Source organism: Carassius auratus, chromosome 50 (assembly GCF_003368295.1).
Source record: "Carassius auratus strain Wakin chromosome 50, ASM336829v1, whole genome shotgun sequence".
In the NCBI taxonomy this organism is placed as follows: Eukaryota; Metazoa; Chordata; class Actinopteri; order Cypriniformes; family Cyprinidae; genus Carassius; species Carassius auratus.
Window position 1 is genome coordinate 11,505,626 of NC_039292.1, and position 26,332 is coordinate 11,531,957.

A 26,332-nucleotide genomic window follows, 5' to 3' on the forward strand; every position below is an offset into this window, starting at 1 on the left:
GGAGAAGCACCAACATGGACCTGGGAATCTAAAGAGTCTGTAGTGATTCTGGATGAAGGAATTGTCACTGATCCCTTGTGAGGTGTTCTCTAACCTCATCAGGCATTATAGGAGAAAATTTAGATCTGTTAAACTGGCAAATGGAGGTTTCAAAAAGTATTGAATAAAAGGGTGCCGTTAATTTTGTCTAATGAGTATTAGAGAAAAACATTTATTTCATGACATGACATTTTTCAATGACATTTCACCCCGTTTTTTAAATTCTTATCCAATGAAAGGATACATTTTTGTGGACTTTTTAAAATAAAATATCAAAAGGATTAATGCAGATTAATTTTCACAGCCTTTTTTTGGTTATGTTTTACCAAGGGTGCCAATATTTTTGGCTATGACTGTAACTTGGGCAGCATCTTTGTACAACAAAAATAGGACACAGAACAATTTTCAAACTCAAGGTAGACAGCAAGTTTATAATGAGTATAAGTAAATATAATTATAATAAGTAAATTAGCCAATTTAATTCAAAGTTGTTGTGTCCTCCTGTTATGTAGAAATACTTTTTTTGTTGTTAATTATGCAGAAATGCTTATAAACTGCAAACAGAGTGAAATAAAAGAGTGGCAAAAGATTCTAACCTCCAACACAAAGTCAACACATACTTTAAGACATTGGTTCCAAACTCAATTCCTGGAGGGCCACAGTTCTGCACAGTTTAGCTCCAACCCTATTCAAACACCTGATCCAGCTAATCAATGTTTTCAGGATTACTAGAAACATCCAAGCAGGTGTGATTTTTAAGCTGGTTGGAGTGAAACTCTGCAGAGCTGTGACCCTCCAGGAATTGAGTTTGAGACCACTGCTTTAAAGGGATAGTTTAGTCAATAAGTATTTTTATTTATCTATACCTTTAAATAAAAATCTTTTGTGAAAAGCCACAGATATCGTAAGCAAAAGATAAGACAACCTCGCTCAAAAAGGCCATCCTCAGTTTGTAAATCCATGACATGATGTGTTACAATCCTATTTGTTTTAACCATTTTTTTTCTCTTATTTTTAAAACCTTTTTTGTTACACAAAGTTTACTGACCGTAGTATCAGAAAATCAAACCCACTAGAAAGAAAAAAGCCACACCTCTACTGTGTAATAATTATTATGCATTTTGGCAGAGGTCAACCCTTCCTTTCTGTACATGACTCTCTCTCTTTCAGTTCCTGGCACATTATTCTGGTATTTTAACAAGAGAGGCTGTTTCATGCCTTACCACACTTGTACAGGTTTCCTCTCTAGGTACTTGTTTTTGGCAGGCTATAATCTTAAAGGACTCAGCATGGGACTTAACAATCAGAGGTTTATGAAAATAATCTCCATCCTTTCTGTGAGTATAACCATGTTTGTCATCGTGCTGAACTATCAAGGACAAGGGATTAATTGCCCTCATAAGGAAGAGTCAGTCTTCAATAACTTACTAAAGCAAGATGCTGGAGAACTACAAGCTTGTTCTGCTATTATCCAAGAAGACATGGATGGAGTGGACAAAGAGGTTTTCAAGAAACTCCTGGCCTCTAAAAAAAGAAAATCCCAGCTATCAGAGTCATTCTATCTCAATGCAACCAAGGATTGTCCATCCTACATCAGAGACAGAGGATTTCTGACTGTTTCTCTCAGTAAAGAGGAGAAAGATTTCCCCATTGCTTACTCCATGGTGATCCATGAGAAGATTGAGATGTTTGAAAGGCTCCTGAGAGCCATTTACACTCCTCACAATGTGTACTGCGTTCACGTGGACCAGAAGTCTCCTGAGATCTTTAAACAAGCAGTAAGAGCCATTGCATCCTGCCTGAACAATGTATTTGTGGCAAGCAAACTGGAGAGTGTGATTTACGCCTCCTGGTCTCGAGTTCAAGCGGACATCAACTGCATGCAAGATCTGCTCAAGTCACCTGTCCAGTGGAAGTATCTGCTCAACACCTGTGGTACTGATTTCCCCATTAAAACCAATGCAGAAATGGTCCAGTCTCTAAAACACCTGAATGGAAAGAACAGTTTGGAGTCCGAGGATGTAAAGGGCAAACATTGGCGCTGGCAGTATCATCACAATGTTACGGACGTTGTGACTAGGACAGATGTCAAAAAGTCGCCTCCACCAATAAAGAGCCCCATGTTCTCAGGAAATGCTTATTTTGTGGTTTCAAGAGAGTTTGTGGAGCACATCTTCAAAAGCAAAGAGATTGAAAACTTCATGGAATGGGAGAAAGACACATACAGTCCAGATGAGCACATGTGGGCTACGTTACAGCGGATGCCTTCAGTACCAGGATCCAATCCTCCAAACATCAAGTACCAACAATCGGACATGAACGCGATTGCTCGTCTGGTGAAGTGGAGTTACCATGAAGGAGATCTAGACAGTGGAGCTCCCTACCCACCATGCACTGGGACACATAGACGGGCAGTTTGTGTCTATGGAGCTGGAGACTTGAAATGGATTGTGCAGCAACACCATCTTTTGGCAAACAAGTTTGATCCAGAAGTAGATGATATAGCAATCAAATGTATGGAGGCATTTTTAAGGTACAAAGCTATTTATGGTCGATCATTACTAACAGTTCAAAAATCTGACATTATTTTATGATGTTTTAATAACAGGTTCAAAAGCCCTCTGTACATTTTTGTAAATAATGTATCAATCTTTTTTATTGATATGAAGTACAATGCTATGTAAAAGTAAGTGCATATGTTTTCTGTTTATATAATATTATATACTTTCTATGCAGGTCAATGTTTAATGTTTACATAACATAATACACGTTCTATGCAGGTTATATTGTTATTAGGATGTTGCAAATTGTTAAATAAAATTAATGAACTATTTGTAAACCTTCAGAGAAGCTCTCTTTCTGTTATGCATACTATTTCTTATAAACCAACAGATTTGCTAATAACACTAACATATAAAAAAAACATACATATCATTAGTCAGTCAGTCTACTAACAATAAAGATCTAAAGATAAAAACAAATAATGAATTTAAATAAAATATTATTTTTCATGCATCATGCATGATATTGTGCTCTGACATATAACAAATAATTTACATTTATGTAAAAATTTTACACAAATGTATCTATATATACAGAAACAATATATGATTTTCTTCTAAATGGAGCATACACAGTGTGTGGTCAAAGTATGATAACAAGAATGACAGTCAACACACTAACAGACAGAAGAAGAATCTTGTCAACATATCATGTCTGAAAGAAAGTAAATTTGCTGTAATAAACAGCTTGAAAGTTTAAAAATTGTTGTAGTGTGGCCTATGAAAAAAAAAAGAGGATTTTTAAAACAATGAATGTGACACATAATGTACTAAAATATATCTATATTTATACTGGTATGTGCCTGAAATATGTGCTAATCACTTTCACAAATGTTGCTGAAGATATGCTACATTTGTAAAGTCTTCATACAACATTCCTGCAAAGATGACAAAATTTAATCAGTTGCTGTTCTGTGGCAAATACAAAGGGTGATTGTATTTTAGACCATACATGGAATAAACGACAATTACTCTACCCTCTTCATTGACGAAACTCGAGTAGTGCAATGTTTGTTCAAGTTTGAGCAATGATTTACGTGAAGGGGTCATGGACTGGAATTGAGATCCACTGGTGTACTGTGTGGTAAGAGGTACAATCGAGTATGACGTGAATCTCTGAAGCACGATTCGTTTCTAACCTATGCTATAAATCACAAAGGAAACAATAAGTCAAACACATAAAGTGGAGATTTTTTCTTATCACTTTAATATTTGACACCCACCATATTGTTATCCAAATGTACACTACTGATCTGTAATGTTTGTTCATGAGCTAACTATAAAAACTGTTATGAAGGGCTGCCATATTTTATGAAAGGATTTATCAAACCAAAAATTATAGTAAATTCTCAATTCATATGCAATGGTAAATATAAGCATGGAATTGAAAGTATGCATAAAAATGCATTCGATAAAATCTCTTCCTGTTTAAACCACAGAACAGCAAAGTTTTGCACAAAAGTTAAAGAATAGTAAACCACAACTGTGTATAACTATAATTCCGCTTGTTATAATAGCATGTTTACAGAATGTCAAAGTAATGTAGGGGAATTTACAGTTAAACCCAAGGACCAGGTATGATGAATGAACACCAGGAGTCAGAGATGGAATTAACTGAAGAAAAATTTGTTGAAGAAAATAGTTTGCAGTTTTTTTCTCAGCAGAAATCAGCTTCAATACTCGCGAAGAGTTCGTAGGCCGCTCTCTGCATACTCAATACAGCAGCAATTATACTCTAACAGGAGGTCACTAACTACTTCCTAAATTAGGTAAGGGTCAATTCTGATTGGCTCAAATAGCATAAAAAACTATTAAAATCTTGACAGATGTTCATAAAGATAAAAGCGTATCATAGATAAGATTCCTAAGTTGCAAAGACTAAAGTCTCAAACCCAAACAGGAATTTTTAATAAAAGGTTAGACTTGTCCGCACCCTCCTAAAACGCCTCATTTAAACACACCCCTGTATGTCTAAGTCACTGTGTTTGAAGATTTGCATAATTCCGCCCAAATGTTCAAGCAAAGAAAGAAGGCGTAGTGTTGATTCTTGCTGTTGCCCCCAGCATCATGTCATGGAGACGCTGTTTTGTTGTAAAAGCAAAAATACTTTGTTTGGCCTTCCAAAAAAGGACACAACTACAAATCACTATTTAAGTTGCATTTAGAACACTGTAGCTGTAGCTGATAGGTCAGTTATGGGTTATGTATGATGTATTTGTAATATCAGGGTTTTTGGTATGTAGGTATTAGTATCTTGGTCACATGTTGATTAGTACTCCGTTTAATATTAAAAACAATGTGATATATGGTGAACAATTTGTTCATTCTAACTGAAGAGTGTGCAATTATGAATTGTGGGGATAGAATCATGTTAGCTGATTTCATATATTGTGTTGATGCCTGGAAATTTCCATTGATTATTCGAATTGTTGCATTCTATATGTTTTTCGAATAGATCAAAGGTAATTTGGTGGGAGTGTAGCTGACACTGATAGGTCAGTTACGGTTTATGTATGAAATATCAGGGTTTTTGCTCCTTTTAGTATTTTTATAACTATACAAATACATATGTGTGTCAACTGCATACATTCTGAAGGTGTTGTTTTTTTTTTGTGGTACTGCTAAGTTTGACTTAATTGAAGGTCATGTGACCCTTCCTGATTTAATTCAACCTGGAAGTGCAGCAAATTGAATGACGAGATTTGAATTTAGATGCACCTGTTAGAGCTCCTTACCGTTCTACTGCTGGTTACCAGGCCAGGCTGGGCAGGCTTTGTTGTGAAAAGCTGGCAACCCTGATCTGAATGCATGTGCTGGAGATATACTACTTATTACAGCATGAGGAGAGCCATCTTCATATCAACTGCCTCGAGATGCTGGTGAGATGAAGCTCTTCAATCCTTTCAGGTGATTCTGAAGGGTGCCACATCCTAGTCCAGTCGGACAGCATGACAGTGGTGTCCTACATAAATCACCATGGCGGCCTTTTGTCCAGCCGCCTCTGCGCACTGGCAAAGCGCCTCTTGGAATGGCCATTGCCCAGGCTGCGGTCGCTCAGGGTGACGCATATGCCTGGCAAGACAAATCTTGGAGCAGACATGCTTTCTCGGAACAATGTCCCCTCGGAAAAGTGGATGCTCCATCCCCAGACGGTTCTCAAAATCTGGGAAAATTTTCGGGAAGTCATTGGTCGACCTCTTTGCCTCAGAAAGCAACTCTCATTTCCCAACCTGTTTTCGAAGGACATAGATGTGCTAGCCCACAACTGGCCCAGCCTCCTTTTTTACGCTTTTCCCCCAATCGCTCTGATCCCTCAGGTCATCAGACGAGTCAGGGAAGACAGGCACAGAGTCCTCCTGGTGGCCCCACTCTGGAGGAGCCAAGTTTGGTCCTAGGAGACAAACAGGACAACCTGGCATCCACATTCTGAAGTCTGGGCTCTGCATGTATGGTCCCTCGATGGGAGCCTCCAAGCCTCCCCGGGGACGTGCTACCCACCATTGCTCAGGCGAGAGCTCCGTCTACAAACCATTTTGAGTGTGACATATCTCCAATACTGTAATTTCTCCAAGAGCGTCTAGACCCCTTCCACATTCAAGGTGTACGTAACAGCCATCGCAGCATTTCATGCTCCTATCGCTGGCCAACCTGTGGGTTGAAACAGCTTTATTATGCATTTCCTGAGAGGTTCTAGGCGGTTGAAGCCCCCGCCTCCTCTCACCGTTCCCACTTGGGGCCTCAACACGGTCCTTGGAGCACTGAAAGGACCTCCCTTTGAGCCGCTGCAGTCAGCTGACCTTCAGCCCCTAACTCTGCCCAGTAAGGGCTTTGAGGATATACATTGAGCGTTCACAGCCTTTCAGGCATTCTGACCAGCTCTTTGTCTGCTTTGGGGGCCACACCAAGGGGTCTTGGGTCTCAAAGCAACGCCTCTCACGTTGGATAGTCGACGCTATCACTTTATGTTATGCCTTGAGTGCCCCTTAGGAGTAAGAGCCCACTCCACTAGAGGGATGGCCTCTTCATGGGCCTGGTCTAGTGGTGTCTCTATCAAGGACATCTGTTAGGCAGCCGGCTGGTCCTCGCCGTCCACTCTTGTCAGATTTTATTTATTTAAGTTTGATACGACGGCCTCTATCAGACCCCGTCATCATGCCACCTCCAGGGAGCTAGCTCCCTCTTAGCAGTGTAGCATTAAGGGTTTGATGGCTCCGGCCTTCTCACTTATCCCTGCTTATATAGCCATTCGCCCGCCCATTTTGGCTGGCTTTGGCATGTTGCAGCGCTGTCATTGGTTTAAAAAGTTTACAGATTAAACCAATGGCAGTGCAGTTGCACTGCGTTATTGAAAAAAAGCTTCAGTATTGAGGATAAAAGAAGCTTTTTCCCATACGCAGTACTCGTTCCGTATCTCAGGAATCCAAGGTTACATTCGTAACCGAGTATGTTTTGCTTCAACCCTAATTAAACACACCTGAACACGCTAATCAAGTTCTGAAGGGTTAGCTAATCAAAGTCTAATTTTGACCTGATGTGAACTCGAAGTCTGTAACAGCAATGACAGTAGCCAAACTAAGTGGTGAGTCCTAGAGCAGGAATAAAATAATAACAGAATGTAACTTTTAATCGCCTGTTTTACTCTCTTTCATTCTTCAGTGAAAGACAAAATTAAGATTTTTTCTTGAAACACAATTCAATTCAATTCAATTCAAGTTTATTTGTATAGCGCTTTTTACAAAACAAATCGTTACAAAGCAACTTTACAGAAAATTATGTTTCTACAATATTTAGTAGTAGCTAGTAGTTTGTGCACATTTGACAGGATTTTAGAAAAAATAAAAATAATAATAATAATAATACAAGACGTAGTCAGCTAGACGATGAACTATCAATTTTATTAATTAAGTTATTATATGATTCAGTCACACATTTAGCAATAATTGTTAGTTCTGTTTGTTGATTCAGGGTTAGCATCATCTGAGGTCCTCTGAGGGTCAGCATCATCTCTTCTCAGGTGTTCTGGATCCAGACTGGAGCTTGTGTAAATCCTAGTTACCACGGGATGTAAATCCCGTGTCGAAACATAGAAACAAAATACAGACATCATTAGCATAGCTGCTGATCCAACAAAGTAAAATTAGTTTAACCCAAGCTAATGAATAAAAAAGCACCTTTGATCAGATGCAACTACACTCACAATTTAAAAGATACATTATTCGAATGCTTGGCGAAAGAGATGTGTTTTTAATCTAGATTTAAACAGAGAGAGTGTGTCTGAACCCGGAACATTATCAGGAAGGCTATTCCAGAGTTTGGGAGCCAAATGTGAGAAAGCTCTACCTCCTTTAGAGGACTTTGCTATCCTAGGAACGACCAAAAGTCCAGCGTTTTGTGACCTTAGGGTGCGTGATGGGTTGTAACGTGGTAGAAGGCTAGTTAGGTACGCTGGGGCTAAACCATTTAGGGCCTTATAGGTAAGTAATGATAATTTGTAACTGATACGGAACTTAATAGGTAGCCAGTGCAGAGACTATAAAATTGGGGTAATATGATCATATTTTCTTGACCTCGTAAGGACTCTAGCTGCTGCATTTTGGACTACCTGTAGCTTGTTTATTGACGAAGCAGGACAACCACCTAGAAGTGCATTACAATAGTCCAGTCTAGAGGTCATGAATGCATGAACTAGCTTTTCTGCATCAGAAACAGATAACATGTTTCGTAGCTTGGCAATGTTTCTAAGATGGAAGAATGCAGTTTTTGTAACATTAGAAATAAGATTTTCAAAAGACAAATTGCTGTCTAATATAACACCCAGATTTCTGACTGTAGAGGAAGTAACAGTACATCCGTCTAGTTGCAGATTGTAATCTACAAGATTCTGTGTAGTGTTTTTTGGTCCAATAATTAGTATCTCTGTCTTATCCGAATTTAATTGGAGAAAATTATTTGTCATCCAATCTTTTACATTTTTAACACACTCTGTTAGCTTAGATAATTGGGAAGTTTCATCTGGTCTCGTTGAGATATATAGCTGAGTCTCATCAGCATAACAGTGGAAGCTAATTCCGTATTTTCTAATAATATTACCAAGGGGCAACATGTATATTGAAAATAGAAGGGGACCTAGGACGGATCCTTGTGGCACTCCATATTTTACTGATGATAAATGAGATGACTCCCCATTTAAGTAAACAAAATGGTAGCGATCGGACAGGTAGGATCTAAACCATCTTAGAGCCTGCCCTTGAATACCTGTATAGTTTTGTAATCGATCTATGACTATGTCATGATCTATGGTGTCGAACGCAGCACTAAGATCAAGTAAGACTAGAAATGAGATGCAGCCTTGGTCTGACGCAAGGAGCAGGTCATTTGTAATTTTAACAAAATTTTCAGTCCCATTGAAAATGGCACCTTTAGGTTTTGAGCCTACTGTGAAAGCAACTGCATGTTCACTATTTCTTATATAGTGGAATTTGGGTGAACAAGTTTGAGCACTGACATAATTACAGTGCGCTGAGGCCAAGCCCAAGCATGGAAACACACAAAAGCATGTATTTTAATCAATATTATTTTGTCATCATATATATGCATTTTATCATATTTGTTGTTTTATGTTTAATATGATGATACAATGTATCGGTTTCGTGTCGTATTTAGAATGTAGCACATATATATATATATATATTTTTTTTTTATAAAGTGGAAATAATAAACTTTATTAATTACAATATTGATAGCAGCAAACAATGATTTTATACTTTTTGTGTTATATTACACAATTTTGTGGTTTCATTAATTACTAGGTAACTTTGTTCCAATTTTGTTGCCTATTAAAAGCATGCATTTGTTTTCTTTGGCACAATTTACCTCATGTAAAATGAAAATAAGGATACATGGAATTTGTTTTTGTTTTTTTGACCATTTTTTGTAGCCAGAATTTCTTCACTGAATCAATGGTATCTTTATACAACTGGCTTGGAGATGCTTTTACATATAGTCCAGATTAAAGGCATTGGTTTCCCCATTAAAACCAATGCAACAATGGTTCGGGTCTCTAAAACACCCGAACAAAAAGAACAGTGTAGAGTCAGTGACAGTCCATAGATGTCTCAAGAGATTACAAAAAGGGCCACTAACAGTTTTATCACAATACAATGTGATTCACACTAATGTTAAAAAGTCGCTCACAACAATAAAGACCCCCATGTTCTCAGGAAATACTTTGTGATTCTCAAGAGAGTTTCTGGAGCACATCTTCAAAAAGGACTCAAAACTTCAAGGAATAGGAGAAAGACAGATACAGTCCAGATGAGCACAAGTGGGCTACGTTACAGTGGATGCCTTCAGTACCAGGATCCAATCCTCCAAACATCAAGTACCAACAATCAGACATGAACGCGATTGCTCGTCTGGTGAAGTGGAGCTACCATGAAGGATATCTAAACAGTGCAGCTCCCTACCCAGCATGCAGTGGGATGCACAGACGTGCAGTTTGTGTCTATGGAGCTGGAGACTTTAAATGGATCATTTGGCATACAAGTTTGATCTACAAGTAGACTGTGTAGCTAATGAAATGCATGGAGGTTTTTTAAGGTACAAAACTATTTATGGTTGTTCATTACGAGTAGTTAAAACATCTAACATTATTTTATGTTGTCAGAAGTGATGTGTTCAATAACTGTCTGTGCATTTTTCAAAATACTGTTTGTGTGAATATTTTACTTATTTGGGTACAAATTCTGCAATGTATTAAGTTTCCAGGTTTTCTTACTGTAGGAACACACACATACATACATATTTTATAAAAATTTTGACATTGAAGAAATTTGAAGAACTATACTAAAAAACACAAGTTTCAGTTTTGTTCTTAAGGAGCTCAGTGTTGATACCATCAAAATAAATAATATATATATATTTTTTTTTTACCTTTTTCATGTCCTATTCTGTTAGGGAAATGACACATCATTGAACTGTTACAGTGTTGTTGAACATTCACGATGACAATGGGATTTTTGTGTGGAAGTTTACTTGCAAGAAATGACATACAAGAACCCCACCCTCCTAAACCGAGAAATGTTACTTTTGCAATACATTTTTGCTTTTCCTTTCTGTCTCGTTTGTACATTTCTCCGGGTTCTTTAATCATGCAAGACATTCAGCAGTAAACAATTTGTGGTATAACTGTGAGATGTTCAGTGAGCACATGACAAACAATGCCAGACTGTGGACTTAAAAATAACATTTCAGTCATAAAAATATATTAATCTTTCTCCTTTGTCGCATTTTGATATAAATATAGATATTTAAATGTAATGTAGAACATGCATCGTCTAGTTTTAAAACGGAGTGCCTTAACAAAGACAAACTAGAACATGTTGACAGAATCTACTTACTGAAATGAGACATAAAAAAGGTTATTAAAATGTTTAACACAGAAATCAGATGCCATCTGACAAATGCTTGGCACACAAATGCAACAGGGAGGAAGAAAAAAAAGTCACATAGCATAACAGTCAATCGAAGCCTTAAAGTGACCGCTAACCCACAAATAAAAATTGTCCTTATTTACTTACCCTCACATCGTTCTAAGTCTGTATGACTCTTGTGTGGTGCACAAAAGAAAATATTTAGCAGAATGTACAAGCTTGTTCATATGGGTTTTAAATGACATGAGAGCAAGTAAATGATGGCTGAATTTTCATTTTATGGTGAACTAATCCTTTAAAAGGCACTTTTCTGACATCAAGATCTTTCATTCTCCAGCTAAAAGAAGCCCTATACATTCTCTGCAGCCCCTCTGAATCATTCTGGCACTGCAGTGGTGGCGATCTCTACCTTCCCATGCATGTCCTGGTCAATCCTAAATGAAAAAAAAATATATATATATATTAAGTGTAAGGCATCAGAATCCAAACCATACCGACACTTCAATTTGATTCAGAAATAATAATTTATACATGAATTAATACACAGACAACATCACAAAAGTGTCTCGACTTTACACTCAAAGGTTTAGTCTGATCACAAAGACAATTTTGTTTATTTTTTAATGAGGTTAAAAACATCATTATACAAACACCACAAGCAAAAATATGATTTAAATCAATTAATGCGGAACTTAATTCAGTTGATTCTGCATTGTACAAACTGGCTGAAAAACATGAAAAAACTGAAGTGAAGCTTTTGCACAACACAGTTGCAATACGGTTGTTAAGACATTCAAGTGTTTTATGATATCTGATGTAGACTACACTCTACTGCTCCGTCATGACCCACTGAGGATTACACAATGTGTTTTGTCATATGTAGGTGTTAAGAATGTGCCTTGGACAGACATGCATTTGAAATACTAAAAACCACCCATGACTTTGCTTTTCAAATCCTTCACCATTAAAGTCTGATTTACTAGCATGGTAATACATAACATACTAACAACGGCAGAATTGAGGACAGAATGTCAGGATCTAAATCTGTGAGATATTCATTTCAAACACAAGCAAGATAGCCAAAAAACCTGAATGAAATTAATTAATAACAGTTATTGTGTTACTCAGATGTGGAGTTTCACTAGTCTCCATTTTTCCCTCTATACAACACACTTTTAGGCAGACCCAGATCTCACTGCAGACTCAAAAATGTGTGGGAAAAGCAAAATATTGATCAGATTAGAGCTAAATAAATGTTCCAACAGGATTTAATGAATAAATAGATTTTAAATATATATTTCTATTTAAAATGTATACATTATGCAATTTTATATTCAATATAAATTTATAAAATATAACTGCAAGCAGCAATTAGGGGGCCAAGCACTCCTAAGGCAAAATGAGGAGCTAAGCATGGCATGGAGCATCAGACCAAATGCAACAATGAGTACCGTAATAAAAGCAGTTTTAGGATGATTTTAATTGAAATGGCTGAAAAATCATAAATGCAACCTCTAGTAATATGATTGAATGACTTATCCCTTTTGTCCAACAGGTGGCGCTGCAATCAAATTATTTTAATGTGAACTGTGTGAGGTGACAATGGCACACACAAAGTTTGTTGACATTATGTTAAAGCTTTGCAGAGATACTGCCTCAGTAACAACAAAAAAACAGTTTTGTCTATCAACACAAAATCCATAAATTTTTGTCAGCAAAGTCTGTAGATGATCAGACTTGATTTTGGTGAAAATCGGATCAACGGTTGAGGAGGAGTTTGAAAAAGTAGGCAGGACAGGAAGTTCAGCTTATTATTGCATAATTGGACCCATAAATGACCCAATTCATATTTTGAGACCAGTTCCATTACAATAGGCTAATGCAATCAAAAGTTGAAAATTTTTGGAAATTTCATAATGAATGGATAGTGAATTGTTTATTACTCTTGACCAATAGGCGGCGCTGTTATCAAATTGATGTGGCATGGTCAGTGTGAAGGGACAATGCCACATTGCTTGTTAAATTTGGTGAAAATTGGACTAACAGTGCCGAAGAAGCATACCAAGCTTCATAATGATACATCATTGCAATCGTAAAATATAACATTTTACTAAAAAATTCAATAAAAAAAAAAAAAAAAACAATTTGATATCGTTCGATATCTTGGCACCTAATCTAATGAGACCAGTTGTGTGATTTTTGGAAAAACCATTCAGAAGTTATAAGCAAAAATATGCATTTGTCACATCTCCTGACCATTAGGTGGCACGCCACCATAACACTGCAGGTTTGCTCAGGTCCTGCTTGTTACAACACACACCAAGTATGGTCTCAATACGCCAAAACATTTCAGAGGGGAAGCCTCTTCTTTTTCTCAAATTTGTTCAAGTGTTATTCGAGAACGGTTTAATGAATCAACGTGAATTCCATAACTTTTTGCCAACATGGTCTGAAGATGATATGAGATAATTTTGGTGAGAATCAGACAAACCATATGAGTTTTAAAAAGTAGTTTTTTCAAACAACTAAAAATAGCGAAAAAACGAAACCTTGCTATTTTTTAATTTTGTTGTTCATTCGACTCTGCATGAGCCAGGGATTCAAAGGGAAAAAAATTCTCCTTCTGTGCCTTATGGTTTAAAAGTTATTAGCATAAACATGAGTGAAAATTTGGACATCTGATGGCACTACAGAGTTTGAGTTAGAGACTCCAAATATGCTATGTTTAATGTCGAGACTGTTCTCTATCAGTGTGCCAAATTTCACAACCTTCACGCAAGCGGGACTATGGGCAGCCATAGACTCGAGCAGAAGAAACGGAAACGGTAGAAGAAGCAATAAAAATGCCAACGGATACAATAGGTGCCTAATCACTAATTACAAATTGTGACAAGTGGGGCAGGGCCGAGAGCCATGGGAACGGAGCGAGGCCGGTGGAGTGATTGGAAATCAGCGACACCTACTCGACCCACCGGTCTCGAGTCCCACGTAAGAGATTGGAAGGATATAAAATGGGAGTGACAACAGTGAAGGACAAGAGAGGACCGGGCCTGGTTTTATTTGTGTTTTGGTTTTGTTTGTGCGTGGCAGTCGTCCGTGAGGGGGCTGCCGCGCTGTTTTGTGTTTATTTTATTATTAAAGTTTCATTTTGATTGTTTGCCAGTTCCCGCCGCCTCCTTCCCACGAAAGAACATTGTTACACAAATTATATTATCTTCATTGGCATATATACTTTCTGCATAATTTAAATCGAGTGTTTATTAAAAAAGACATCCTGCAAAATCAAAAAACTAAAAATTTCATTTGTTTTACATCATACCTTTACTAGTATCTTTTTAACTGAGAAAAAATGTTGACTAGTTCTTTGAAACCCACTGTACTTTATTTCAATGTTTTTAGTTATTTTTAAAAATAAAATGATGAGGTCTACCAAAATTAGTTGAAAATAAATTAAGAATATTTATTTATTATTTTACTTATTTGAATAAATTATGAATAACCTTACAAAAGATTTTAACTGCTTTGGATGGTCTTAAAACAAATTTTAGGGTGAAGACAGCAAGAAAACTGAAACTGCAATAGCGATAAGACAAAAACTACAGGAAATACTGATTTCCTCTGTAGATTTTACAATAAAAGGACAATGCTGTTGCTCTGGAAACATATTGTTCTCAACCAAAGATTATAGTAGGATGGCACACAGAAGGAATTTAGCATTTTGATCAAAATTAAAGCAGCAGCTCAAAAAACAACTTTTGGTCGAGTGACCAAGAAAAGGAGTACACTTATTAAAGCCAAACGATTAATTGTTAGTCTTGTGCAATTCAGGCAAAGGCAACAGAAATACCGCAGTGATCTCAGGAATGAAAATACAGATACCTTTTATGTTTTTTCCTATTTTTTTCTTCGTCAAACCTTAGAGGAAATGCAGGGAGAAGGGTTAGGGCATAGAGAGTTTCTGAAGATACCACAGCCAACAGCACTTGGGAGCGGATCAGACTTAAAATAATTACAAAGCTAGAATACTGATGAGAGAAGAGAGCAATATGGAAACTTCAGTACGTAAAGTAATCATTTAGCATAGCTTGCCAAAACCGTTTCAGAGTAATGAACGTACAGTCGAAACTGATAATTTCCTGTAAAAAAAGAAAACACAGGAGGCAGAAGCAGCATATTAAGGGGATACTTACTGTTTAATGCAGTCTGGTATGGAAACATACTCCATCGGGAGAAGCTCAGCCAGGTCTGTCAAGCTGTACACATACTTGATTTTCTGGCTAAATTTTGAGCTATAAAATGAAAGATTTACATTGAATAACGCATAAGCAGGAAATCAGTTCATATTAAAACATATCTGAAGGGAACTAGAAAAGGACTGACCTTATAAAAGGTTTTGTGAGAGTTAGGAGTGTGCGAATAAACCAGGACGGGTGCACAATTATCAATGATTTCAAATTCTTCCTTAACCTGTATCAGAACAATGTTGTGTGAATATAATATTAGAATTAACTGCAACTAAATATTTTACATACATACATACATACATACATACATATATATATATATATATATATATATATATATATATATATATATATATTCTGGGGTTAAAACTAAATAAAGACAGAATGAGTAATTTAATTGGATAGTTAACCCAAAAATAAAATAAAAAAACTTTGTTAGCCAATCCTATCAATGAGGTTCTCACCTTCGATCTATTTGCTGATAGCATTTTCTGAGCCAGCCCACACTGGGCATCTTTCGGCGTGAAGTGGCTCCGTTCAGGTATACAATCATGTAGTTCTCAGCTACAAGCAGCTCTAGAGTTCCTATGACATACCTGAATTATACACAATATATTAGTTTTAAAACCACCTCAGGTTTGAGGCATCAGGTGAGGACTCGTCTCCATCACCGTCAGCACTGCTAAAAAACTTAAGGTGGGCTTCAATATTAGTGGAATTTGGACAGAATTTGGGTCCGTTGTCTATTGTCAATAGTTCAGTCATTTTCAAACCAAGTAGCTTTCTGTTATCAACTGAATCCACATAACCCATTGCTAAAGATTATTATTGATATACTTCATCCATGAGAAAAAGTAAATTACCAAATAATGGTAAATGTGATCACTAGATATGCAAGTTAAATGGATATTTCACCCAAAAATAAAAATGACCCTATGATTTACTCACCCTCAAGTCATCCTAGGTGAATATGACTTTCTTCTTTCAGACGAATACAATGAGTTATATTGGAAAATGTCAGGAATTTACGCGACGCCTACATCATCTGCTTTAACATCACTCTCTCATGAACACACATACGACAGTTAGCAGAAGCTACCGATTACGGTTTATTAAGTTTTAAATATGGATATGTTTCTAACAGTAACACAACACTTCACTTCAGAAGTCCGTTATTAACCACCCCAAACCATGTGGAGCACTTTTTATGATGAATGGATGTACTTTTTTAGGCTTCAAAATCTTGACCCCCCATTCACTGCAATTATTAGGAAGGACATTTTTAAATATAACTCAGATTGCATTTGTCTGAAAGAAGAAAGTCATATAAACGTGGGATGGCTTGAAGGTGACTAAGTCATGGGATAATTTTCATTTTTGGGTGAACAATCCCTTTAAATCAACAGAAAAGCTTGAATCACTGGTCTCCCAAAAATGGACTATAATGGACTATGGAGTCAAAATGATAATGCATATTGTTAGGGAAAAGTAATTGAAAAAAAGGGAAAAAAATTATGTACGCTGTGATAGTTAACCAAGAATTGTGATCATTTCTATTTCTGTTTTTTTTTTTGTATATGAAATATTCACAGATTGAGTTGGAAGCAATAAGTAGCAACACATATTTGCCTTAATTTCATCAGTGCCGTCTGAACAATACTTTGCAGAGACTATCCTGCAATGAACGGCAATGTAAAAAATGGTTTTAAAAGCTGTACATAAAGTTTATTTTTTAAAAGATTATTGGAGTAAACTTTTACTAGTCGTTCTACTTCAAAATGTCACTTTTAATTCAATGCGTCACTTGCCATTTCATTGTAATTAGCCGAGAGATTTACTAGACATTTCTGAGATTCAATTGTTTCTACATCAACTTTTTTCCCCAGCATGGTCGCTTCACAGATGTCTCAGTTTTAAAGAGATCTTGACCAGAATAAGCCATGTGGAACAGCCATCTAGAACTTACTTGAAAAGATTCTCCATGATGTATCTGTAATTTGGTTGATTGCTCTCAGGCATAAAGCAAACAGCAAAGACAATGATGGCATTCAATCCATCGCCATAGTAACCTGCGAAAAGGGGAACCATGTTTGAAAGTGGCTACTGGCAAACGTTTGAACGTTAGTTTGCTCTTTTACAGCAATTACACAAGTTGACTGATCCAATCCATCTAAATCAACAGCTCAGTCTCTGTAAATGTTCATTATATAACAGCATGCAAAACAGGCATTTCGAATGAAAGCGACAGCTGTTTGATGGCAAAAGGGAGGGGGAGGAAGTGCAAAAAGGAGGAAAGACAGATGGTAAAAGGCTCTTCTGACTGAGAAATGATCTGAAAAAGGTATGTGACATTATAAAAAGACAGTAAATGCCACAGTACTGCTCTAAAAAACCAAAGCAGCTATATGGGTGAGAATGTTGCTAAACGCCATAAAACTCACCCACTGACAATTTCACTTCCTGAATGGTGCAAACAGAAAATGTCCTTGTATAGATAACAGACAGGACACATTGTTATGGAAAGGTGCGGTCACTGACCTCCATGGCTGATAACCCTCTTGTAGGGCTCAATGGCCTTCATGTCTACCCGGTGCTCCTGCTCTCCGATGCGGAAGACTCTCCAGCGACGGCCCTCCTCCCGTTCCTCCGTGCTGGTGAACTCCTGCACTGACTCCACTCCTTTACACAACAGGTCCGCATTTTTGGGTTTTGGGAGATCATCTGACAAGGGAAATACAGGGTTTATTTGTTATTTTTGAGAAAATACACCGGAAAAATAAAGTTTTGACTAAAAATCGCAGATAGCATCATATGTGCCTATCTTCAACACAATCCATTATAGGATGCTCTGTGAAAACGTCCATTAAATATGGCAGATTCAAGTGAATATAAATGCTTTTATAGAAGTATGACTGAAACGGCATTAATGGAAGGAAGGTAGCTTCCTATGTAGACAGTAGGTAACACAGTTAACATAAGGGCAGCTAGCTACAGTAGGTTTTGTAACAGAGCTAATGAGAATACAACGTACCTACATTAATAAGTGCTAGTTTCTACCAGTTCATTATGGATACATCTGTCATGAGAACCTTTGTGCAAAAGTGCACTTATTTGTACTGAATGTGCATTTGTATTGTACTGTAAATCTTAAAAGTAGATTAAAAAATAAACACATAGTACTGGTTATTATACACTGGCTATTACAAACATGGTTATTTTCCTGGTTATTACACACTGCTCTAGGTGTGTGTTTGCGGTGTGTGTGTGTGTGTGTTCAGGGCTGTGTGTGTGTACTTTGGATTAAATAAGAGCACTAATTCAGAGTTTGGGTCACCATTCTTTGCTGTATGTCACGTCACTTTCTACCTTCACCACAATAAAACCACAGATAATTTTCATAAGGTACTATGATACTATGATTATTAACACAATTAAGTACACTTTTTAAATGTGCACTTTGTAATAATCCCTGACAGCACACATACATCACGGAGATGTCTATCTGCCGTCTGCATTTACATCGGCAAGACGTATTTTAAAGAAGGTTGCTCATCTGCAATACATCTAAAGTACAATATTTAGAAAATGTCTTAAAGGTGTTTATGATTTATAATATATATAAAACTGACATCTTAGAGACGTCTATCAGATGTTTGCACACAGCAGATGCTTTCCAGATGAAGTCATCTTTAACAGACATCATGCAGACGTACGTGTGCTATCTGGGATGTCATATTAAACATTTTACTTCAAAGTACAATTTAAATTATGTTTAAATAATATTTTGTTGTAAAGAAATAAACTTATTTTGATGTGTTGACAAATATACTAGAGCACATTTAAATTCCTTTATTAAAATTTCAACTAGTGTTATTCAATATTACATTTAAAGTTAATACATTTTAAATGTATTCAGTTACAAATGGTAATTTTACAATTGAGCTTAAATACACAACAAATACATTTTTTTTAAGTATTAATTCAATTACATACTGTATAAAGACGTACTAAAGTCCTACTTAAGCGAGTCTGAATTTTTTTTTAACCACTTAAGTATTCTTTCTAAAAGTTTGCCTTTAAAAAGATGCTAAATTCAATTTTCGCAATTTTTTGGCACCGCTGCAGTTTTTTGCCTTTAAATTCAAAAGTGATTCATTTTGAGCTTTAGCGAAAGTGATCAGGACACCAAAGTGAGGCTGATTAACAGAATCAGATCTGATTGAGATTGGTGGAAAAACCATGCACAAATCAAAATCCAACCATCAACATTCTCCAATACGAAAACAATAGATAGCCTTTGATTTATAGTGCCATATCACACCAAAGATTGATATCGCAAAAAGAAAATGAAATCAATGCTGTAGGACTTGATCGGGGAGTAAAACATCCAGTCAGGTAACCTTACCACAAACCGCAGGCCAGCGGCCTGACGCAAACCAATGAGAAGAAACATTCCTTCCAGGAAAGAGAGAAGAGAGCAGCGGGACAGAAAAACAAAACAAGAACACACAATACTGTTTAACTAGGAGTTATTACACAAAGTCGGTCCATGAAAAGGTCTCTGTAATATTAGTGAGTAAGGAACATTTCTAAGGATCAGTATGAGTCCGAATGGCTGCAAAATGACTAATTAATCAGATTAGTTGCTGTTTGGGATAATGTAATAAACCATTAACATTTAAAGCACAATCATACCTTCCCACTCAAACTCGTTGCTGTTGTCTGAAGGGGTGTCTATATCATCCAGGTCCAGTTCTGTACTCTCATCCAGCTCATCTGACAGGATCGAACCCTCGCTGTGGTCTAGGTCGAGGCTGATGTCTGGAGCCAAAAGCTTCTTTTTGTGTTTTCTTGCACTGTTTAGTCTGTAAGACTGTGAAGCTGCAGTTAAAACATGATTGATTACAATGTTTTCTGAGCATAGTTACAAATGTATAATTGTCTCTAAATATTCAGTACTGCTTACCAGGTGCTCCTTCACCTGAAGAGCCGGTGAAAAGCTCCTCATCAAGATGCATATCTCCCTCTTCCGGGAGTGGCCTGGCACCCCAAATAAAACACACTCAAACTTACTGTGATATAATATACATATTTGCTATTATTTAAGCCAGATCATAAAAAAAAAACCATAAACCTACTCCATTAAAATGTGGTCACAGCACCACAAATGCAAGTTTGCTATTTTACAACTATTTTGAATGTGGCTCATCCTATTAAAATTGAAAATGTAGAATGTTTATTTAATAATAAGAAGCTATTTTTCCTCTGATGCCAGGTTTATTTGTTTGTTATGTATAACCTTACAATTTTGTGGTCCTACCTGGGGAAGTCCTCATCTTGCCACTCCTCCTTTAGCTCCACCCCCTCCAATCTCAGCCTCGCTTCTGTGGTAGCAACCGACTCCTGGCGCTCAAAACTGAAAGCATTTAAAACAATTGAGTTCACTCATTAGACAACGGATCTGGTTTTAAAACAACCCTAGTTCATAGCATTTTATTTACTTACTAAAAAAAACAATTCGTCCGAGTTGAAAAAGACAAGAAGTCCAAATCCAATAGTGGCTGATAGTCATTCATCACAGAGCTACAAACTCTTAGTTACTGAGTAATTAATGCAATGAGCTTGGAACTGCCTTATAAGACCACTGCATGTTAAGGCGGGGTGTATCATATCTTATTACGACATAAATCCACTTGAGCTTCTTTGGTGTGCTAATCTCCAATACAAAGGCATGTAAACTCCTGAGGACTTCATATGAATTCTTTTACATATACGAGATAAGCTCTTTTACAAATGGAAGTCGACAAGTTTCACCTTCTTTGAGGAAAGATCTGGGTGGTGACTCTGGAAAGGCCTGAAATTCTTGGGAGTGTTTTCAAAGTTAAGTGTTTTCAGCGAAAAGAACAAGCATGCTCTTATTTCTTGGAAACGAAGCAGATTAGGATGCCCTTCTTGCTAGAACTAAAGTCATTTCACAGCAAGATCGCTCTTTTAAGACCAAAAAATATATATATAACTAAACACTAGATTCAATGTTTGAATATATAAAAGTTAGACTGTGTTCAGGCTGGAATACTGGCATACTGCTGAGTGTGCAAAAATTGCGAAACAATATGAAATACACAATTTCATAAAGAAGTAAGCCAGTTATCACCTCAAAAGGAAAAATAGTAACATTTTCATTTTCTATGCTATGTTCACAATTTGACCAGAATTTGGTACATGTCTATAAATCGTTTAAAGTCTGATTTGGGTGATTTTACAAAAAATAAACATCAAAATTAAACAAAACAAACATAAAAACATTTTAAATAAAATCTATGGCAAAAGTGGTAACAGGGTTGTAAATGAATAGCTAATTTAGGTGCTAATTTAAATGTCTGTAGAAGTTTTATCTTGGTGTATGTATTTTGGTATGATAGCATTTATTAATATTTTGGATTATTTTTATATTTTCAGTCTTCATTTTTATTTTAGTTTCAATAGATGTGCTTTTGGACATTAACATTTGCATAACATATTGTTATAATGCTTCAATATATATATATATATATATATATATATATATATATATATATATATATATATATATATATATATATATATATATATATATATATATAGTAATTTTAATAAACTATATTCCAGTTAGCTTCCAAAACAACATTTCAAAGTTTTTCATCTAATATTTATAGTTTATATATATATATATATATATATATATATATATATATATATATATATATATATATATATATATATATATATATATATATATGTGTGTACCATGATGGTAGCTGAACAAATTCAGAGTTACAGGATTAGTTTGGAGTTGACAAAACCAAACCTCTTCAATCCGGCTTTGCTGGTACCATGATTCTGTTCATCAACTTTCTTTGTCAATTCAGGCTTTGATCCTGAGTTTGTGGAGCGTGTGCACATGAATGTTTGACATCACTGGCGAACAGCCAATCATGAGCCTTGCAATACAAAGCAAGTTTGATTTACTTCTTGCGAGAGACCCAGCGAGATTCAAAACTAAAGGTTAAAGGTTTTGCTAAAGGTTAAGAGATTGAAGAATATGACAAATTTAAATGTCATATGAAAAATGAAGGAGGACTAATAAAATAAATGATCTTGCTCCATCAGTGTAGTCACAAGTGGAACTTGTTAACTTAGTTTATACATTTGAAAATATATAGTGATAGAGACTTGAACATGTAAATTCAGATTTGTCATTTTTAAAATAGTTCAATCTTTTGATACTACAGCTTATTTATATTACATGATCTGTATACATTAATATTTATTTAAAATAATTTATAATAACTGTTAAACTAAAATTGCTTGTGTGTAAGAGATAAATAATAATATGAATCACAATAATTATATAAATCATAAAATGACTCCGTTATTATCATTAAAGCAAGACTTCTATTTTTTTATTTTTTTTTAAACATAAGTGACCTTGAATTTGGAGCAAGATAAACTGGAGTGACTTTGTGTCAGACATGTGTCACTTCTCTCGCATCTGATTGGTTCACCTTCAGTTTGAGATCTCTAACCCAGAACATTACCTGCCCCGGAGCAGGTTAGCCGTGCAGCGTAAGATACCATGGCAACCAACACCGATTAAAGCCGAGCTACTTTCATAGTACCTAAAACCCAGGGTTGGCGGAAACTAAGCTGAAACATAGCTGGCTAGTCACCTAATCCAGCTTCATGGTACAGCCACTGGTGTTCAGGGCTCGCGCAGAGAAAGGCGTCTCAAAACACTAGAACACCGAATTTGCTTATTTTTGCTCTTGTGCCGACAAATTCATACAAAATATGTCAAAATATCCACCTTGGAAATTATGCTCGAAAAAACTGTCAGTTATTTCTTAAGTGAAAGTAAACAGTTGAGGAAAAAATGGGATTTGTATTATATTGGATGCGTTCATCGTCTCTTAAAGTGGCCGCGTCTAATTTACCTACTGGCTGCTGTAATGTTAATCCAAGAAAATGAAAATGAAAATCACTCACTGCTCTTGACTGAATTTCTTTGTAGTTTTAACAGTCAAACCAAAACTTATTCAGAAACCAGATATAATTTTTGATATATATAGCAAAACTGTAATAATGTGAGAAATGTTGAAGGTGTCTGAATAAATGTAGGTTTTATTGTATATTTCATTTTTACATTGAAGACTATCCAGTGTTATTATGTGGTTTCTGTACCTTGACACCTACAAACTTGAAAAAAAAAAAACTTAAACATTGGTGTGAAACAGGAGTAATTGCACCTTGTGCAATGTGGAATTAGTTTACAGCTTTTTCAAGAACTTTGTGAAACATTTTGGAAACAGGAGATGAGCCCCTTTTCTAATGCACCACCTAGCTTAATAAACCCCTTCTCAAAGACTTACTGTTTGTCAATTTTATTTGGGTAACACATTCGATTGAGCCATTTTAATTTAGATTAATCTAGATTAATCTAGATTAATTTCAAGATCACAGTGAGATTAATCTATATTAAAAAAATTCATCTATGCCCACCTCTAATATATATATATATACAAAAAGTAGCATTTTACATGCATTAAGTATCATGAATTAACAATAAAATTGATTAATCAGTGTTAATTTTAATTAAAAAAAATCACGTTCATGCTAATGTTAACATAAAAAAATGAGGGTCCAAAACAACTTTGGACTCCACTGACTTAAACTGTATGAACAAAAACAACTTTGAATATCGTCTTTTGCATTCATGACATGAGGGTAAGTAAATGATGAAAATGTTATTCTTTGGTGAACTATTTCTAAGAGATTAGACACACCCAGAGACTGTTATGAATGTATCACCTGTAGGTGTAGGTTTTGCATGCCACCACATAATGGCACACAAACAAAAGGCACTGCACGAATAGGGTGTCAAATAAAGTCAGAAACTAATATATATATATATATATGTGGAGCACTAAATAAATAAAGCACTTTCAGTCATAAAAAAAATAAGTAAAATGAATATCAATTCAACAGATTAGATTGAAACAATTACACTGCTGTCTGTTTTTAATAGTTGAATACAGTTGAGAAGTTGAAGACCTCGGAGTTAGAATGGGCCAAAATTATTTATATGAAGTTACAAACATCTTAATCATGGATTTGTTTGTTAGAAACATGCAGCTCTCCGCTTTGCATGATGTCAATTGATGGACTTGAGTGGTGTGGATTACTTTTTGTATTTTTTACAGCTGTCTGCACTCTTATTCTGACGGCACCCATTCACTGCAAAGGATCCACTGGTGAGCAAGTAATGTAACGATAAATTTCTCCAAATCTGTTCCCTTAAAGAAACAAACACATCTACATCGTGGATGACCTGAAGGCGAATACATTTTGAGCAAATGTTAAGTTGTGCCAGAAACTATTTCTTTATGAAGAGAGAGACACAAACATTTGATGTATTTAGTTGTTTTTCTTGCTGTTAATTTCATGTTAAATAATACTCTACCAAAAGGTATAATCATTTTTGCTCAACTGCTGCCCAAAAATAGTTAATTAATAACCCCAAAGGTGTAGCATATATCCACTGACTGTGCCAGTGACAGTCCTGTCTACCTAGACCGCATGTGTTTTGAGGCACAGACAGTGTGCTCATTACCTTCCGTTGTGTTCAGCAGGAGAGGAGAGTGTGGGCGGCTCTCTCACAGGAGCTGAAGTCCTCACGTCTGGTTTTTGTCTATTGTCTGGAGTCGCTGCTTCCTGCGGTGGATCTCCTGTTCTGCCTCCGTTCTCCAGAGGATCATTCCCTGCTCTGGAAGTCTGAGGTGCTTCTTCCCCAGAATGAGCCGATGATGACGATAACGATAAACCGCTACTTATGTTTCTGTTTTGCGTCTCAGATGTCCGGCTGGGTGTGTCTGATTCGGGATTACTTTTGTTGGCGTTCAGATCACTCGAGTCTCTCTGGTTTGAGACTTCTTCAGTCGTTATTATATCTGTAGCCATCATCGATTATAACTTAATCGAGAACAACAACCTTTCAACTGAAAACAACCCTTAATATTCAAACAATAACGACTTCACATAGTCTTTGATATCGCTGATTAATATAAATACTTATAACAGATTATATGTTTAGATTACGTGCACTTATGTGCCCTATCAAGTATGCTGGAAAACAATCTTGCCCTATTAAATAAACTTCCCGTTGAGTGTGTTTATTTGCCAGCAGTGCCCAGTCTCTTCCTCTCCCGCTTCCTTCCTACAGCACAACTGCTGTCAGTTTAACGCGTATAACGACAAGAAATGCGTGTCGGTCATAGAAAAGCACGTGGAAATACCATTTAAAATAGTCGAGAGCAGTCTAGAGGGCAGGTTTGACAGCTGACAGATTCATTAGACCCATCTTTATCCGTTGCTTTACCCGGCCGTTATTCTTCTTTTGGAAGTCTCGACTCTCCGGTAAAGTGACTCAATAACACGCACCGCTTCCTGTCAACATGTTGATCTTATTCAAAATAAAAGTCTGCCGGTTTCTTTCTAAAAAGTCACGAATGGCTGTAAAAGGAGTAGTGGCTGATATAATACCAGTAAAAGTACATTAACATGAACGTATTTGTTTTAGTTAACGTAAAAATAAATAAAACATTCACACATTTCCATTACTAGAAATAAAAGCAAATGTTAACTGAAATAAAATATAAAAACGTATTTATTTCAGCTATAGTTGACGGGTCAACATTTCTAAAATAACTAAAGCTAAAACTGAAATGATAATGAAAAAAGCTATACGGACATAAAAAAAAAAAAAATTAAATGACAAAAATACAAAATTACAAGTACTTTAACCAAAATTTTATTTAATTTAGTAATTGCGTAGTTGTGAAGTTTCAATAGTGAAATTTACCAAAGACAAAAGCGTCCGCGAATAGCTTAAAATAAAAGTGGTGGGAGAAGAAATTCAAGGTACATATAATATTTAGACAGATTTATTTATTACATTTAGTCAAATTATGAAAGGAAGTGGGACATATGCGTTTAATTATGTGCATTAGCCTAGAATAGC

The 26,332-nt window shown here is 36.1% G+C and overlaps 2 protein-coding genes across 4 annotated transcripts; one reads left to right on the forward strand and one right to left on the reverse strand.

The window, feature by feature from the left end:
* The first annotated feature begins 1,240 nt into the window (after window positions 1-1,240).
* LOC113066460 (beta-1,3-galactosyl-O-glycosyl-glycoprotein beta-1,6-N-acetylglucosaminyltransferase 3-like) lies at window positions 1,241-2,864 on the forward strand. Its single transcript, XM_026238347.1, has one exon. It carries the CDS (start codon window positions 1,254-1,256, stop codon window positions 2,631-2,633), a length of 1,380 nt encoding a protein of 459 aa, XP_026094132.1. The 5' UTR covers window positions 1,241-1,253; the 3' UTR covers window positions 2,634-2,864.
* Window positions 2,865-10,615: 7,751 nt separating this feature from the next.
* Window positions 10,616-25,768, reverse strand: LOC113067018 (BCL2/adenovirus E1B 19 kDa protein-interacting protein 2-like). 3 transcript variants are annotated; one of them, XM_026239192.1, is made up of 11 exons: window positions 24,926-25,768; window positions 20,597-20,692; window positions 20,243-20,316; window positions 19,972-20,157; window positions 17,815-17,997; window positions 17,243-17,345; window positions 15,741-15,872; window positions 15,413-15,499; window positions 15,223-15,321; window positions 14,912-14,947; window positions 10,616-11,466 (listed from the first exon to the last, which is right to left on the reverse strand). In XM_026239192.1, exons 1-11 carry the CDS (start codon window positions 25,273-25,275, stop codon window positions 11,409-11,411), a joined length of 1,404 nt encoding a protein of 467 aa, XP_026094977.1. In that variant the 5' UTR covers window positions 25,276-25,768; the 3' UTR covers window positions 10,616-11,408. The 3 variants fall into 3 exon arrangements, with proteins under 3 accessions (XP_026094977.1, XP_026094980.1, XP_026094979.1); XM_026239195.1 differs by lacking the exon at window positions 24,926-25,768 and adding an exon at window positions 20,782-20,893; XM_026239194.1 differs by lacking the exon at window positions 14,912-14,947 and having other exon boundaries at window positions 24,926-25,766.
* Window positions 25,769-26,332: the final 564 nt, after the last annotated feature.

Bases quoted from the DNA above. Each gene is read 5' to 3' on its own strand.
- LOC113066460 (XM_026238347.1), top strand. From the start codon at position 1,254: ATGCCTTACCACACTTGTACAGGTTTCCTCTCTAGGTACTTGTTTTTG.
- LOC113067018 (XM_026239192.1), bottom strand. From the start codon at position 25,275: ATGATGGCTACAGATATAATAACGACTGAAGAAGTCTCAAACCAGAGA. The intron at 20,693-24,925 runs GTAATGAGCACA...AAATGCTTTCAG, and splicing joins CCTGCTGAACACAACGGAAG to TTTTGAGCGCCAGGAGTCGG. The intron at 20,317-20,596 runs GTAGGACCACAA...TTGGGGTGCCAG, and splicing joins CAAGATGAGGACTTCCCCAG to GCCACTCCCGGAAGAGGGAG.